This window comes from Helobdella robusta, assembly GCF_000326865.2.
Source record: "Helobdella robusta unplaced genomic scaffold HELROscaffold_30, whole genome shotgun sequence".
NCBI classification, from domain to species: Eukaryota; Metazoa; Annelida; class Clitellata; order Rhynchobdellida; family Glossiphoniidae; genus Helobdella; species Helobdella robusta.
Window position 1 is genome coordinate 1,128,686 of NW_008704502.1, and position 13,145 is coordinate 1,141,830.

At 32.3% G+C, this 13,145-nt stretch overlaps 1 protein-coding gene across 1 annotated transcript; it reads left to right on the top strand.

The window, feature by feature from the left end:
- Positions 1-5,250: 5,250 nt before the first annotated feature.
- On the top strand, positions 5,251-12,590 carry HELRODRAFT_192210 (hypothetical protein; the record flags this gene model as incomplete). The annotated part of the gene is made up of 9 exons (XM_009022022.1): positions 5,251-5,261; positions 5,309-5,485; positions 5,993-6,204; positions 6,296-6,391; positions 6,817-7,382; positions 7,658-7,718; positions 8,095-8,728; positions 9,653-9,881; positions 11,705-12,590. Exons 2-9 carry the CDS (start codon positions 5,317-5,319, stop codon positions 12,588-12,590), a joined length of 2,853 nt encoding a protein of 950 aa, XP_009020270.1. The 5' UTR covers positions 5,251-5,261; positions 5,309-5,316.
- Positions 12,591-13,145: the final 555 nt, after the last annotated feature.

The following is a 13,145-nucleotide window of genomic DNA, read 5'->3' on the forward strand; positions in this document are numbered from 1 at the left end:
ATTTCAGGTATTTTATTTAACATATTATAGTTTTTATTTTACTTGAAACTTTTTAACTAATTTTAAGCCCTAGCCTACCTACGATTGTTCAACTCATCTCAATCCCTAACTTACCTATGAATTAAATTAAGTCCGGTAAAAAAGTAGAAAGTTGAAGAGAAACATAACAACGACACCGACTGAATGGATGTTGTGTATGCGTGTGTTGTATTGATGTGTGTGTGTAAATGTGCGCGCGTGTACTCTCCAGACACTTCTTATTATTCTCTTCGAATTGTCATCGGAACGATCATCATGAGACCACCACCTGAATCGTGCTGACGCCCACCACAACCCACCTCTCAGCATTCTGTAGACAATTTTTTTATTAGCGTAGTATTAAATGAATGTTAGAATCTTAGATGAAAAAATTATAAAATGAAAATATTGGCAAATAAATAATATTTTAAAATAACAAAGAGAGTAAAATATAAAAAAAACTTACTTTCGTCCATTCGACAAAGGCAGAATGTTGAATGCTTGAGTGAGTGAATGAATTAATTAGTTAAGTAATCAATCAATGTTTCAATGATTAAAAAAAATAAATTAATGGAAAAATAATTTGAAAGATTGAGTGATAAAATGAATGAATGAATGAGAAAAATTAAAAGACGAAATTAAAAGACGAAATTAAAAAAAACGAAATAAAAAATTAAAAGACCTTACTTCAAAAATCGGCGTTACTGTAATTCATTGCACCGACTACCACATTCAGATCGGCACACAAGATTTCATCCGAACTTCAGTGTCTGTCGAACAGCCAACGAGCTGATTCTTCATACACCACCATCATCATGTGCAAATCATCATGAGACCACCATCTGAAACGTGCTGACTCCCACCTCTGCCCACCTCTCATCGTTCTGTAGACAAAATATTTTTTTTTGCTTGGTAGTAAATGAATGTTAAAATCTTAGAAGCAAAAAATTAGAAAATGAAAATAATGGCAAATAAATAATATCTTAAAATAATAAAGAGAGTAAAATGCAAAAAAAACTTACCGTCGTTCATTCGACAAAGGCAGAATGATGAATGCCTTCCGGTTCCTACGTTGTCCTCCAAAACTGGTGCCAGTCCTTCTTGAAATTGTTGTTGAAACACAGCCCGTGGGATGGAGAAAGATAAAGATAATATTCTCATCAGAAAGCTTAGCGGTGCTTGCATCTCAAATTGCTTAATAAAAATAATCCTATCTACCTATTTAATTACCTTAACTAATCAATATTAAATTGTTAATGGTACGATAGTCAAAAGCCCCCCTTCATTCTCCCTCCTTGCACAGAGGTTCACCGATAGCCAGGGCACCGGATAGTAAACCATTGCCGTGCGGATAGTAGACTATTGCCGTGCGGATAGTAAACCATTTGCCGTCCGGAAGCCGTGCGGGTAGTAGACTATGGCCATGCCGCATAGTAAATCATTACCGTGCAGATAGTAAACCATTGCCGTCCGGATAGTAACCATGCCGGTTCACCACTGGCCACCAAGGCTTACCTCTGACAAGAGACTTTGAAATTCAGAGTCTATCGGCTATCGTACCCTCAACTTACCTATTCATTACAATTAAGCCCTAGCTTACTAAAATTACAGAACTCAAGAGCCCAATTCATTGGCCTTTCGGCACCCACCCCACCACCTACGTAATGCCTTGGGCTCCAACTTAGTAATAATAATATAAAACTTAAACCCTAAATCTATTAATGAGTGTTACAACGTAGCCTTAACTTACCTATTCATTAAATTACGTACCTAGCTTACCTAAAATTACAAAACTCAAGAGCCCAATTCATTGGCCTTTCGGCACCCACCCCACCACTTACGTAATGCCTTGGGCTCCAACATAATAATAATATAAAACCTAATAATTAACCTACCTATAGATACACTTACAGCGTTTTAATTTACATTACAAGATTGTTCCTAGAATTACATTATTGCCCTTAACTACCTATGAAATTAAATTACTCTCAAACTCTCAACCTTAGTAATAATAAATTAGAATGTGTAATGAAAATAAAATTACGCTCAATTACTAACATATATGTTTATATATGCATTTGTGTGTGTGTGTGTGTGTGTAATATGCTGATGCGTGTAATGTGGGTGCAAGAAAAAATAGAAGTGATAAACTTACGCGCCTAACTATTCAACTACATAAGTGTTAGATGCTTCCTACCTATTCTACCTACAACTAAAATTATGCCTATCTAACCTACCTATATAGCTACTTAATGTAATTGTGTTTGTGTGCGTGTGTGTGCGTGTGAGCATTCCTACTTAATGTTAAATTACAGAGAAAAAAGAATGAAACGTATCCCAGCCAGGCGTGTATTCTTTGCCACTGAATGAATGAACGTAGCCTGACACTTTCCATGATGAACTCCTCTGGAAGCTTCAACCTAAATGAAATGAATAAAATGAAAAAATCTTATTTATTTAAATTAATTTAAATGAAAAGAGAGAATGAGAAACGAGCCGTTGTGAAACCCATCAGCCGGAAAAGCCAGCCAACTGGCAAAAAAAGGAACCGCAAATAAACCATAAAACTTACTCCATCCAAGGCATGCATTCTTTGCCACTGAATGAACGAACGTAGCGTGACATCACAACCATTCTGATTTTCCACGATGAACTCCTCTGGAAGCTTCAACCTGAATGAATGAACCTGAATGAACCTAAATGAATTGAAAAATCTTATTTAATTAATTAAAATGAAAATAGAGAAACGCAAAGAAGTCGACCGGTCGGCAAAGAAAAAACCTCAAAGAAAGGTATATATATATATATATATATATATATATATATAGAATTTATGCTCTATATAACTCTATATAACTCTATATAACTCTATATAACTCTATATAACTCTATATAACTCTAAGTCTGCCTGATCTGATTTTCATGCTATCACAGCTCCTATTTATATTCGTTTCAACCATACATTTTCATTATTTCAATCATTCATATCAGTAAAAAACTTATTTGATGTATGTACTGCACTATTATACAGTCTTAACCACAATGCTAACCGTACTAAATTGACGTCATCGAACGAACGCCTTCGAAACTTTTTGATTGGCTGGTTGAATCTGCTATATTAAATTCTATATAAACAACAATGTTGAAAGTAATGTTGAATTTTTGAAATGTTGCGTTAACAACAGACTGTTACCAAAAAATATATATATACATATATATATAATATCAATTTATTATAAAAGCACCAGTAATCAGTGCTATATATGTACGCACGCAGTTCAAATTTTTCTGGGAGAATTCAAAATAGTTTGAGACCACACCTTGCTTAACATCCAATTCCATGCCGAGCCGAGCCAAGCCAAGCCAAGCCAAGCCAAGCCAAGCCAAGCCAAGCCAAGCCAAGCCAAGCCAAGCCAAGCCAAGCCAAGCTGAGCCAATATACGTAGATTTATAAGCGCTTTTATATTAAAATTTTGCTCGCTTTATATACAAAGATCCCAATTTAACAAATTCTCCATACTATTTTCAAAATGTTTTTTGATGCTTTTTAATCAGTCAGGTCACAACCATCATCATCGATATTGCGTTGAAATCAAATTGAAATTTTTTTTAAATTGTTATTAAAAGTAACTAGTATATAGTAAAAAGTTTAAATTTTCTGAGAAAATTCAAAATAATTTGAGACAACACCATAACACAATTGTACAATTTGAATGTGTAAATACAACATTATAAATGTGTTATAACTTTGTATATATATCTATGAATCTATTTCTTTATTTAGTTCTGCCTGCGTATGATATTTGGTCAAATTTATTTGATAGGAATTGAATATAACTTTTATACCGGCTGATTAACTCATGCAGTAAAATAACTACTGTTAACATGACGTCATTTCCTCCAACGATTTTGCTACGAATTACCCATCATATTTAATAAATTTTATTTGATGTTTTTTAATTAGTCAGGTCACAATCATCATCATCGATCGATATCGCAATGAAATCAAATTTAGAATTTTTTAAATTTTTGAAAAAAGTATCTTTAACCATTTTATGATACTACTTTGTTCAATAAGATACTGTTTGATACATATAACTAGAATATATATAACGGCCTTCGCTCACTTTCAACGGTCGAACAAGGAGCTTACTTTCGGAGGGGAGTTGGAGGGTGATTTTTTTTATCGTTCGAGCGAGTCAAAAGTTACGATCGTATATTTATTTACTAATTAAGGAATATTGAATACGGAAAATTACGGCTTTCATTTAGAATATTAAAAATTTTAATTTTTTAATTGTTATTCAATGTGGTAATTAGTTACTTTTATTTGGTATAAATTTAAAAAAATAAAATCGACATTACCGAAAATAATTAAAAGTTGAAAAAATTGAGATTCTTTGCATATCCCTGCTTCAACCCATAGTGTTGTATGTGTTGTATATCTGTAAATAGGCCTCTCCTTGTGATAACCATAATTTCGTGATGTTGATGATGATGATTGTGATGTGGTGATTGTTATGTAAATAATGATGACAGCTAAACTGATGATGATGATGATGGTGGTGCTGTTGATAGTAGGTATTGATTAAAATAAGGATGATGATGATGGCGACGATGATGATTATGATGATGATGATGACGACGACAATATTTTGCAAATAAACGTTTAGGTATTTTAGGTAGAAAATCGACCAAAATTGGATGTGATAAGCAAGAAAAAGGTTGTCAGCCCCACACTACCGCAAATCATGGCCCCTTCCCCGTAAAAATTTGAACCTTTTCAAAATTTTGACCACCATCGTCAATGTTATCTAGATCTGCCACTGAATATTTGTATTACATATTTGGTTTTATGTGTTATGTATTTTATGGTTTTTTGCTTAATTTTCTTACAAGCAGGGTTGATTGATATCGAGTAACATCCATGAAACAAGAGTCAAACTCTTTATTGTATGCCTGTTATGTTGTTTTGTAATACTATTTTTACTGCCACACTAATAAACCTGTTAAAAAAGTTGAAAAAATATTAATAAAAATTAAAAACAATGACACATTTTACAATTTTAATTCAGCGAAAATTCTTTTCATATATATTTATGTTATCGTTGTAACTTGTAATATATCTTGGTGATCAAGTACAAAATTAAACGCCGCATTATTTTTTACAAATCCAGGTGTTTAAACACCTTGATTAAAAGCGAATTTATTTAATTATTCTATGCAAAATCTTATTTAAATTTTCCGGCATTTTACTTAACTTTTGAAAATTAAATTTATTAAAATTTAGTTTTTTTTATGTTAATTCCTAATCAAAAATTTGTTCCAATGAGCTTGTCTAAAGTTTTGTACGAAACACGAAGTTTAGATAGAAGCGGTAACAAGGTCGGAGAAATTAGTTTTTGCAGTGTTGGTGATGTTGATGTGAATGGTGGTGCGTTCAATTTTACCAACTTTTCCGCTCAAAGTAGGGAATATGTTGCATCAATTTAGTTCAATATAATTTATAATATAATATAAATAATCATTATGCAATTGAATTTTTTTAATTAACACTTTAACAGTTAACGTCGTTAATCAAGCTTTTTAAAATTAAACTGAATATGACTACATGTACAATGTTACATGTAGAAAAAACAAGACAAGTACTTTCTTTCATACTAAGAACTTAGTTCAGTAATTTAGTGAAACCAGCTTTAGTTAGTTGGGAACAACATAAAAGCTGCAAATGAAAGAACAACAGCTCTTTTAATAATCCGTTGCATTATGCCACCAAGTTAAAAAAAGCATTGAATCTTAATTTGTCACTAAAATGATTAATCTGCAATTCTCAATCCCATATGCGCTCTTAAGAATTCATTTAAATACTAGATTACTAGATTTTTTTTATTTGAGAAATTTGTTTAAAAAATAAGGATAGTACCACCATTTAAAAAAAACGCACACATACACACACATACACACACACACACAGACTCCCAATTCAGAGCCACCTATCTATGGAATGACCTAATTGATCATTTCAAGACGAACATCCCCACAAAAAATCATCGTTTGAAATTGAAACAGTTCGAATCCTGTTTCACAGGCAGTGAGGCCGTTTCGCTCGTGTACAATTATCTCCTGGCAGAGAAAGACAAATTCGCAACTGGCAACAAAACCATTCAAAGAGAGAATGCTGTCAAAGTAATTACTTATTTTTTTATTTTTAATAATATTATATTATTGTTGTTGTTCATATTATTATTATTTTTATTATTGTTTTTCATACAAATAGTTGTGCAGTTTGCTGGTTAGATCACATGTTTTTGAGTCAGTAAGAACGTCATCGTCGTCATCATCCTTTGTAGATAGCAATACAAATCTATACAGGGTTAGGTTCTATTATAATTTTTTTATTACTAATATTACTGTTGTTGTTGTGGTTGTTGTAAATTGAAATGTAATTGCACTTGGTTACAAGTTTTGTAGTCTAGGCTTTATCATTGATTCTAGCATGTCCCTTTCTTCTCAGTTTAATAGTGTTGCTAGCAATTCTTACTTTCATCTACGTAGAATAAAAAAACTTTTGCCTTTTTTTGACGATCCTACATTTTTCCTTCTTGTTACTTCGTTAGTTTTATCTAGGATTGATTATTGTAACTCGCTCTACTCTGGTCTTGCTGATTCTACACTCTATCCTTTATTATTTAACGCGATAATCGATTAAAATTTGAGTTCTCCTGCTATATTTTTGACTAGACACTCTGCAGATTATTGTTGTTATCATTGTTGTTATTTGTATTATTATATTTTCAGATTGCAAACAAAGATACAATGCCTTGGTTTGACCAGTTGGGCTATATTAGTTCAAGGAACTATAATAATATTAACAACATTAACACCAACAACAACAACAATACCAATAATAATCTTAATAATAATAATAATATTACCAAAAATAATAACAATATCAGTAAGAGTAATAATAACATTTGTAATGTCTTTACAAAGCCTAAAAGTACCATTCTTAAAACCAAAATTGAGCACAATAACAGTAACGACGATAAAGTTACTACTACTACTGCTACTGCTACTACTACTACTACTACTACTACTACTAATAATAATAATAATAAGTTCAAAGCTCAGACAGAAATTTTACCAAAAAAGAATAAATACTTTTTCTTTGGTTTCAACAAGAAAGCAGCAGACTGCAACTCTATTATCGCCCGTCGTCGATTAGTCAATGCCGGAAGTCGTGATAATGCTACTGGGGTATTTAGTGAAAATAGGTATGTGCGGAAGTTTTATGACGAGAGTTCTGACGACGACGCTGATGACAATCGTCACCGAGATAATGCTAAATTTAAGTCTCCAGATACGTTAGTTGGGGGGGTTTTGTATCATTTTTAGATAATAATAATTATTATTATTATTTATTATTATTATTATTTATTTTTATTGATGATGATGATGCTGATGATGATGATGTTGTTGATGATGATGATGACGATGATGGTGATGATGATGTTGTTATCTTCATTGTTATTATATAGCAGGGTATTCAATGACGTCAATATACTGTCGTCGTCATCATCAACATCATCAACAACAACAACATCGTCATCATCGCAGTTTACTACAATATCAACGACAGAAACATCGATAACAATGACGTCATCATCATCATCGTCGCCATCTTTATCATCAGCATCATCGTCAGTAACAACAACAACAAGATCTTCATCATCCTCTCAAGTCATCTTCACTTTACCACCACCATCAGCTTCTTCACCAGCAGCAGCTACTACAACGTCATCGTCAAAAGTTATAACGCCCAACTTAATTTCATCCTCCTTATCATCATCATCTTCATCGTCGTCATCATCGCCGCCATCGTTTTTCGCCTCATCATCATCATCGTCGTCGTCATCATCGTCGTCGTCGTCTTCTTTGATATCATTGGACATGGCTCTCTTACTGAATGGCAACAACATCAATAACAATAATAATAACAATAATAATAATAACAATATTAATAATAACAATATCAATAATTGTAATTATTATTATAATAATTATAATAATAATAAGATTGACTACAACAACATTAACGGGAATCAAATGAAAAGAATGAGCCTGTCACCTTGTGAAATGTACATCAACGCTAAAATTGCGAAGATAAAAACTGATATTTACAACAACAACAACAACAAAAATAATAATAATAACAATAATAATGATAACAGCGATGATGGTGTAACGATGAAAAGATTTATGTTGAGTAAGCTGCTATCCCTGGTTGATATCCCCTTTCTAGAAGACATCATCGAGTATATCGAGTCATCATCGTCGTCGTCGAAAAAATCATCATTATCATCATTTTCGGCAGCATCTTCTTCTTCTTCATCATCATCTTCATCATCATCGTCGTCGTCATCTTCTTCATATCTCAATTTTATAAACGAAAAGTGCTTTGAACATAACGTTTATCATCTTTTCAATAATAACAACAACAACAAAAATAATAATATTAAGGACAACAATAATAATAATAATATCAGTAAATGCGACAAATGTTGGCTCTACGCATGCTCAATGCTTCTCAAGCACATCCCTACTGGCCGTCAGGTTTACACGGACTGCCTGGCTCACCTTCAATTTGCTTCTAATGAGAATACTACTGCTATTAATAATAATGCTGTTAGAACAAATAACGATTATGATGGTAATGATAATAATAAAATTATTAATAATAATAATAAGCATAATATTAATAATAATAATAATTTTTACATCAGTAATCGTCATCATAATTATCATCGTCGTCGTCGTCATCGCCATCATCCTTACGACGTAGCCAACCAAACCCACAACAACAACAACAACAACAACAACAACAACAACAACAACAACAACAATAATAATAATAATAGTAATAATAACAACAACAACAATAATAATAAATTTATAAGCAACAATTTTAGAAGGTTCTCATCATTTTATAAATCTTTATCAAAGCATAATAGTATGTACAGCGTTGAAATGGCCAATAATAATAATAATAATAATAATAATAATAATAATAATAATAATAATAACAACAACAATAATAATAATAATAATAACAATAATAATAATAATAAATATCATAGCAATTGCATCGTTGAATATGATATTATTAATAGTAATAGTCTTAGTAGTAGCGATAGTAATATTTACTGTATTAAAAGTGGTAGTAATAGTAGTAGCAGCAGCAGTGGTGGTAGTAGTAGTAGCAGCAGCAGTGGTGGTAGTAGTAGTAGTAGTTGTAGTAGTAGTGGTAGTAGTAGTTGTAGTAGTAGTAGTAGTAGTAGTAGTAGTAGTAGTAGTAGTAGTAGTAGTAGTAGTAACAATAATAATAAAAATAATAGTTTATGCGGTAATGGTTGGGGTTTTACCGATATTGACATGAGGAAATATGTGATAAAGAATAATAATAATAATAATAATAATAATAATAATAATAATAATAATAAGATTATTATTAACAATAATATCTACAACAACAACAAAAATATTATTGGCAATAATATTGCAGCCACCAAGCACAACACAAGCCGTCATCAACAACAACAACACAACTACAAACTTAATAATTCATCAAAATCAGCCATCTTCACAACCGTTCTGCAGGCCGTTAAAAAAAATTCCCTAACTTTTCTAATTTTCCCTGATCAGTTCAAACTCGTGGTACCCCAAATTAACCAACTCCTGAATAGAAATGATAAAAGCAGGGCGATAATAGCCGTCAAACTTGTGGCCAGGCTAATGAAGAAAGAAGATAGAAACTATTTTAAATGTTTTTTGATCTTTGCTAAATTATCCATGCTTGATGAAGAGTTGGTTTATTATCGCCATAGTAACGATGATAAGGATAGTAGTAGTAGTAGTAGTAGTAGTAGCAGCAGCAGTAGTAGTAGTAGCAGCAGCAGCAGCAGCAGTAGTAGTAGTAGAAGTATTGGTAGTAGTAGTTATATTGAAACCAATACTACTAATCATACTATAATTCAACAAACAAAAACAACTACTTCAGATGCTACTACTATTACCAATAATAATAATAATAATAATAATAATAATAATTTAGTGGCAAGTTTACTAACCTCCGAACAGATGAAGTTACTTGAATTTATCATGAATAATATGGCGTCAATATTTAATAATGGTAATGATGATGATGACGCTTTTTTCAGCAAAAGTAGTAGTGGTAGTAGTAGCAGCAGCAAAAGTAGTAGTGGTAGTAGTAGTAGTTGCAGCAGCAGTTGCAGTAAGAGTAGTAGCAGCAATGGTAGAGGCAGCAAAAGTGGTGATAGTAGTATCGACGATGTGGTTCCGATATTAAGTAAGTTTGTATGAATTTTCTATAAATTGTATTTTGGTGTATTCAATTGTATTGATACAGCTAATTGAATACACACATACATACACATAGGCGTACACACACACACATATATACATACCCATACATATACATCGCTCATCGGTAGCACGTGCAGGCCACATTTTGATTTGCTCCGTATTTTTTCTTAATTTCATAGTTTAAAATCGAGTATTTAGTTTAAATTTTATTTCATTTGATAGAGAAAATTTTGACGAATATTTATATATATTTTTTCTCCGTTTAAAAGTTTAATTTAGTGCTGTTTTTGCTGTTTTTTTTCGTTTCGGAACTCACCCGGACAACGAACAACACAACAATCAAATTAATATGGCTTCAAAATGTACGAAAACAAAATGTGTGAAATCAGGAAAAGAAAATTTGCAATGCATTCAATGTTTTCAGTGCGAAAATAGTTTTCACATAAAATGTGTTGGTTTGAGTGATGAAGCTTTTGAAGTGACACGTGGTTTCGATAGTTTTAAATGGTTTTGTGATATTTGTCTGAAGAAGTTATGTAATGTTAAAACTCTCTCTAAAATAGTCAGTGACAACATGATGAAATCAACTTAAAAGTCGAAAAAATTAACGAAATGAACGGTTTGCTAAAAAATGAACTTAAATTGATAAAAGAGATGTTGAACAGTAACAGTGCAAAATTAGATAGCCTTGATAGGCCTGATAGCAAGTTATCTGCCGAGATCAGCACATTCAAAAGTGATTTGAAATCTTCTTTTGCTACTGTTGTTGCCCAAGAAGTGAAGAAAAACATTGAGTGTGTCAATCTGGAAGTTAAAACGGTTAAAAGAAAATTAACTGATAATTTAATTTAAAGAAAATTAATTGATATAAAAGACAGAGAAAGAAATATAATAATTTTCAATTTACAAGAAGGTGAAGATGATAAAATTCGTGTTAAAAATATTTTGTTAAAATTGTCTGATGATATAAAAGATTCACATATAAAATATGTTACAAGACTTGGAAAGAAAAATGAATCATCCACACGTCCAATATTGATAGTGTTGGATAGTTTGATGTCTAAAGAGACCGTGATGAAAAATGCACACAAATTGAAATTAATGTCGGTCGAACTGAGTAAAGTCTGGATCAGCAATGATCTGACACCTGAGCAGAGAAGTGAATTAAAGAAACTGGTAGCTGATGCAAAATCGAAAGAAGCGGCATGCAAAGACAATTTTTTATACAGAGTCAGAGGTCCTGTGGGAAGATGGCGGATTGTGAAGTTCAGAAATTAACTGATGAGGGTGTTGTTGACTGAAGGGCTAGTCGGAGGATGATTCATGCTACAGCTCAAAAAGTAACCATGAAAAATTACAATGATTTAAAAATTGGCCTGGGGCTCCTCAACATAAGATCTATAATGTCAAAATATGAAATGGTGTGTGATATAATTCGTGGAGAATTGGATATTCTTGTATTAACTGAAACATGGCATGGGTCGTCAGATGAGTTTGCTGTTCGATGCGCGATGCCCCCTGGTTATAAGTTTGTAGATTACGTCAGACCTCACGATCCATATCATGGCGGAATTATAATTTATTTCAAGAAAGAGTTCATTTATAAACCTGTTGAGTTACCCGCCGTGATAACTTTTGAAGCTGTTGCAATTAAATTGAGAGTAAACAAACAATCTGATTTTATTTTTTTATCAATTTATAGACCTGGATCGGTTCCTCCTTCACCATCGTTCTTTTCAGAGCTAGCAAATGTTTTAGAAGTTTTATCTCTGTTAAGTGATAAAATCGTTTTTGCGGGAGATTTTAATGTTCATATGGAGAGAAAAGATGATCCAAACACAGTCTCACTGAATGAGGTTTTCGATTGTTTTCAGTTGGTTAACAGGATTAACGAACCAACGCATGAATTAGGTGGTGTTTTGGACTTGATCGTTACTTCTCGCTCTTTTCCTATCTTTAATAGTTTGATTTTTCCCAGTGGAGTGTTATCAGATCATGGATTAATCCAGGTTTGTTTGTCAATCAATCAAGTTATAGGTACGAGAAGTAAAAAAATGGTTCGATCCTGGCGACGCATAAATGAAGAAAATCTCGCATTGTTAATTTCGAAATCTCCGATTGGAGGGCCATGCCAAGATGATAATATAGAAACGCTGGTAGAGATTTTTGTGAATGAACTGCGGACATAATAGCTCCAGAACACGTGGTTGAAAATCGAGATGATTCGTTGACGCCGTGGTTTGATGGAGATTGTTCAAAGTCCAAGGCATACTGTAGAAAAATGGAAAGAAAGTACAGAAAGACTTTAAATCATCACGATAGGGAGGTGTGGAAAAATGCTCTGCGATCAAAAAATATTTTATTCGCCCAGAAAAAAAATTTGTTTTGGAAAAAAATCATTTTTGAAAATAACAAAAATCCTAAAAAAATTTGGACTGTGGTAAATAAACTGTTGTGCAAAGAAAAAACTTCAAATTCATCTACCAATTTTGAAGCGAACGATTTTGCTACATTATTTTATGACAAAATTAAAAATGTACGTGAATCGATGGTGTATGATGAGAAGTTTAATCATTCATCTGGTGTCTGCTGCAGCAACTTGTTTTCAGTTTTTCCTGTTTATGACGAAAGCGAAATTGTTGAAGCAGTTTTGAACTCTCCATCTAAAACATGTTCACTGGATTGTGTTCCTTCACACTTTTTCAAAAAATATGTAGGATTGTTTTCAAAATATTTGACTGATC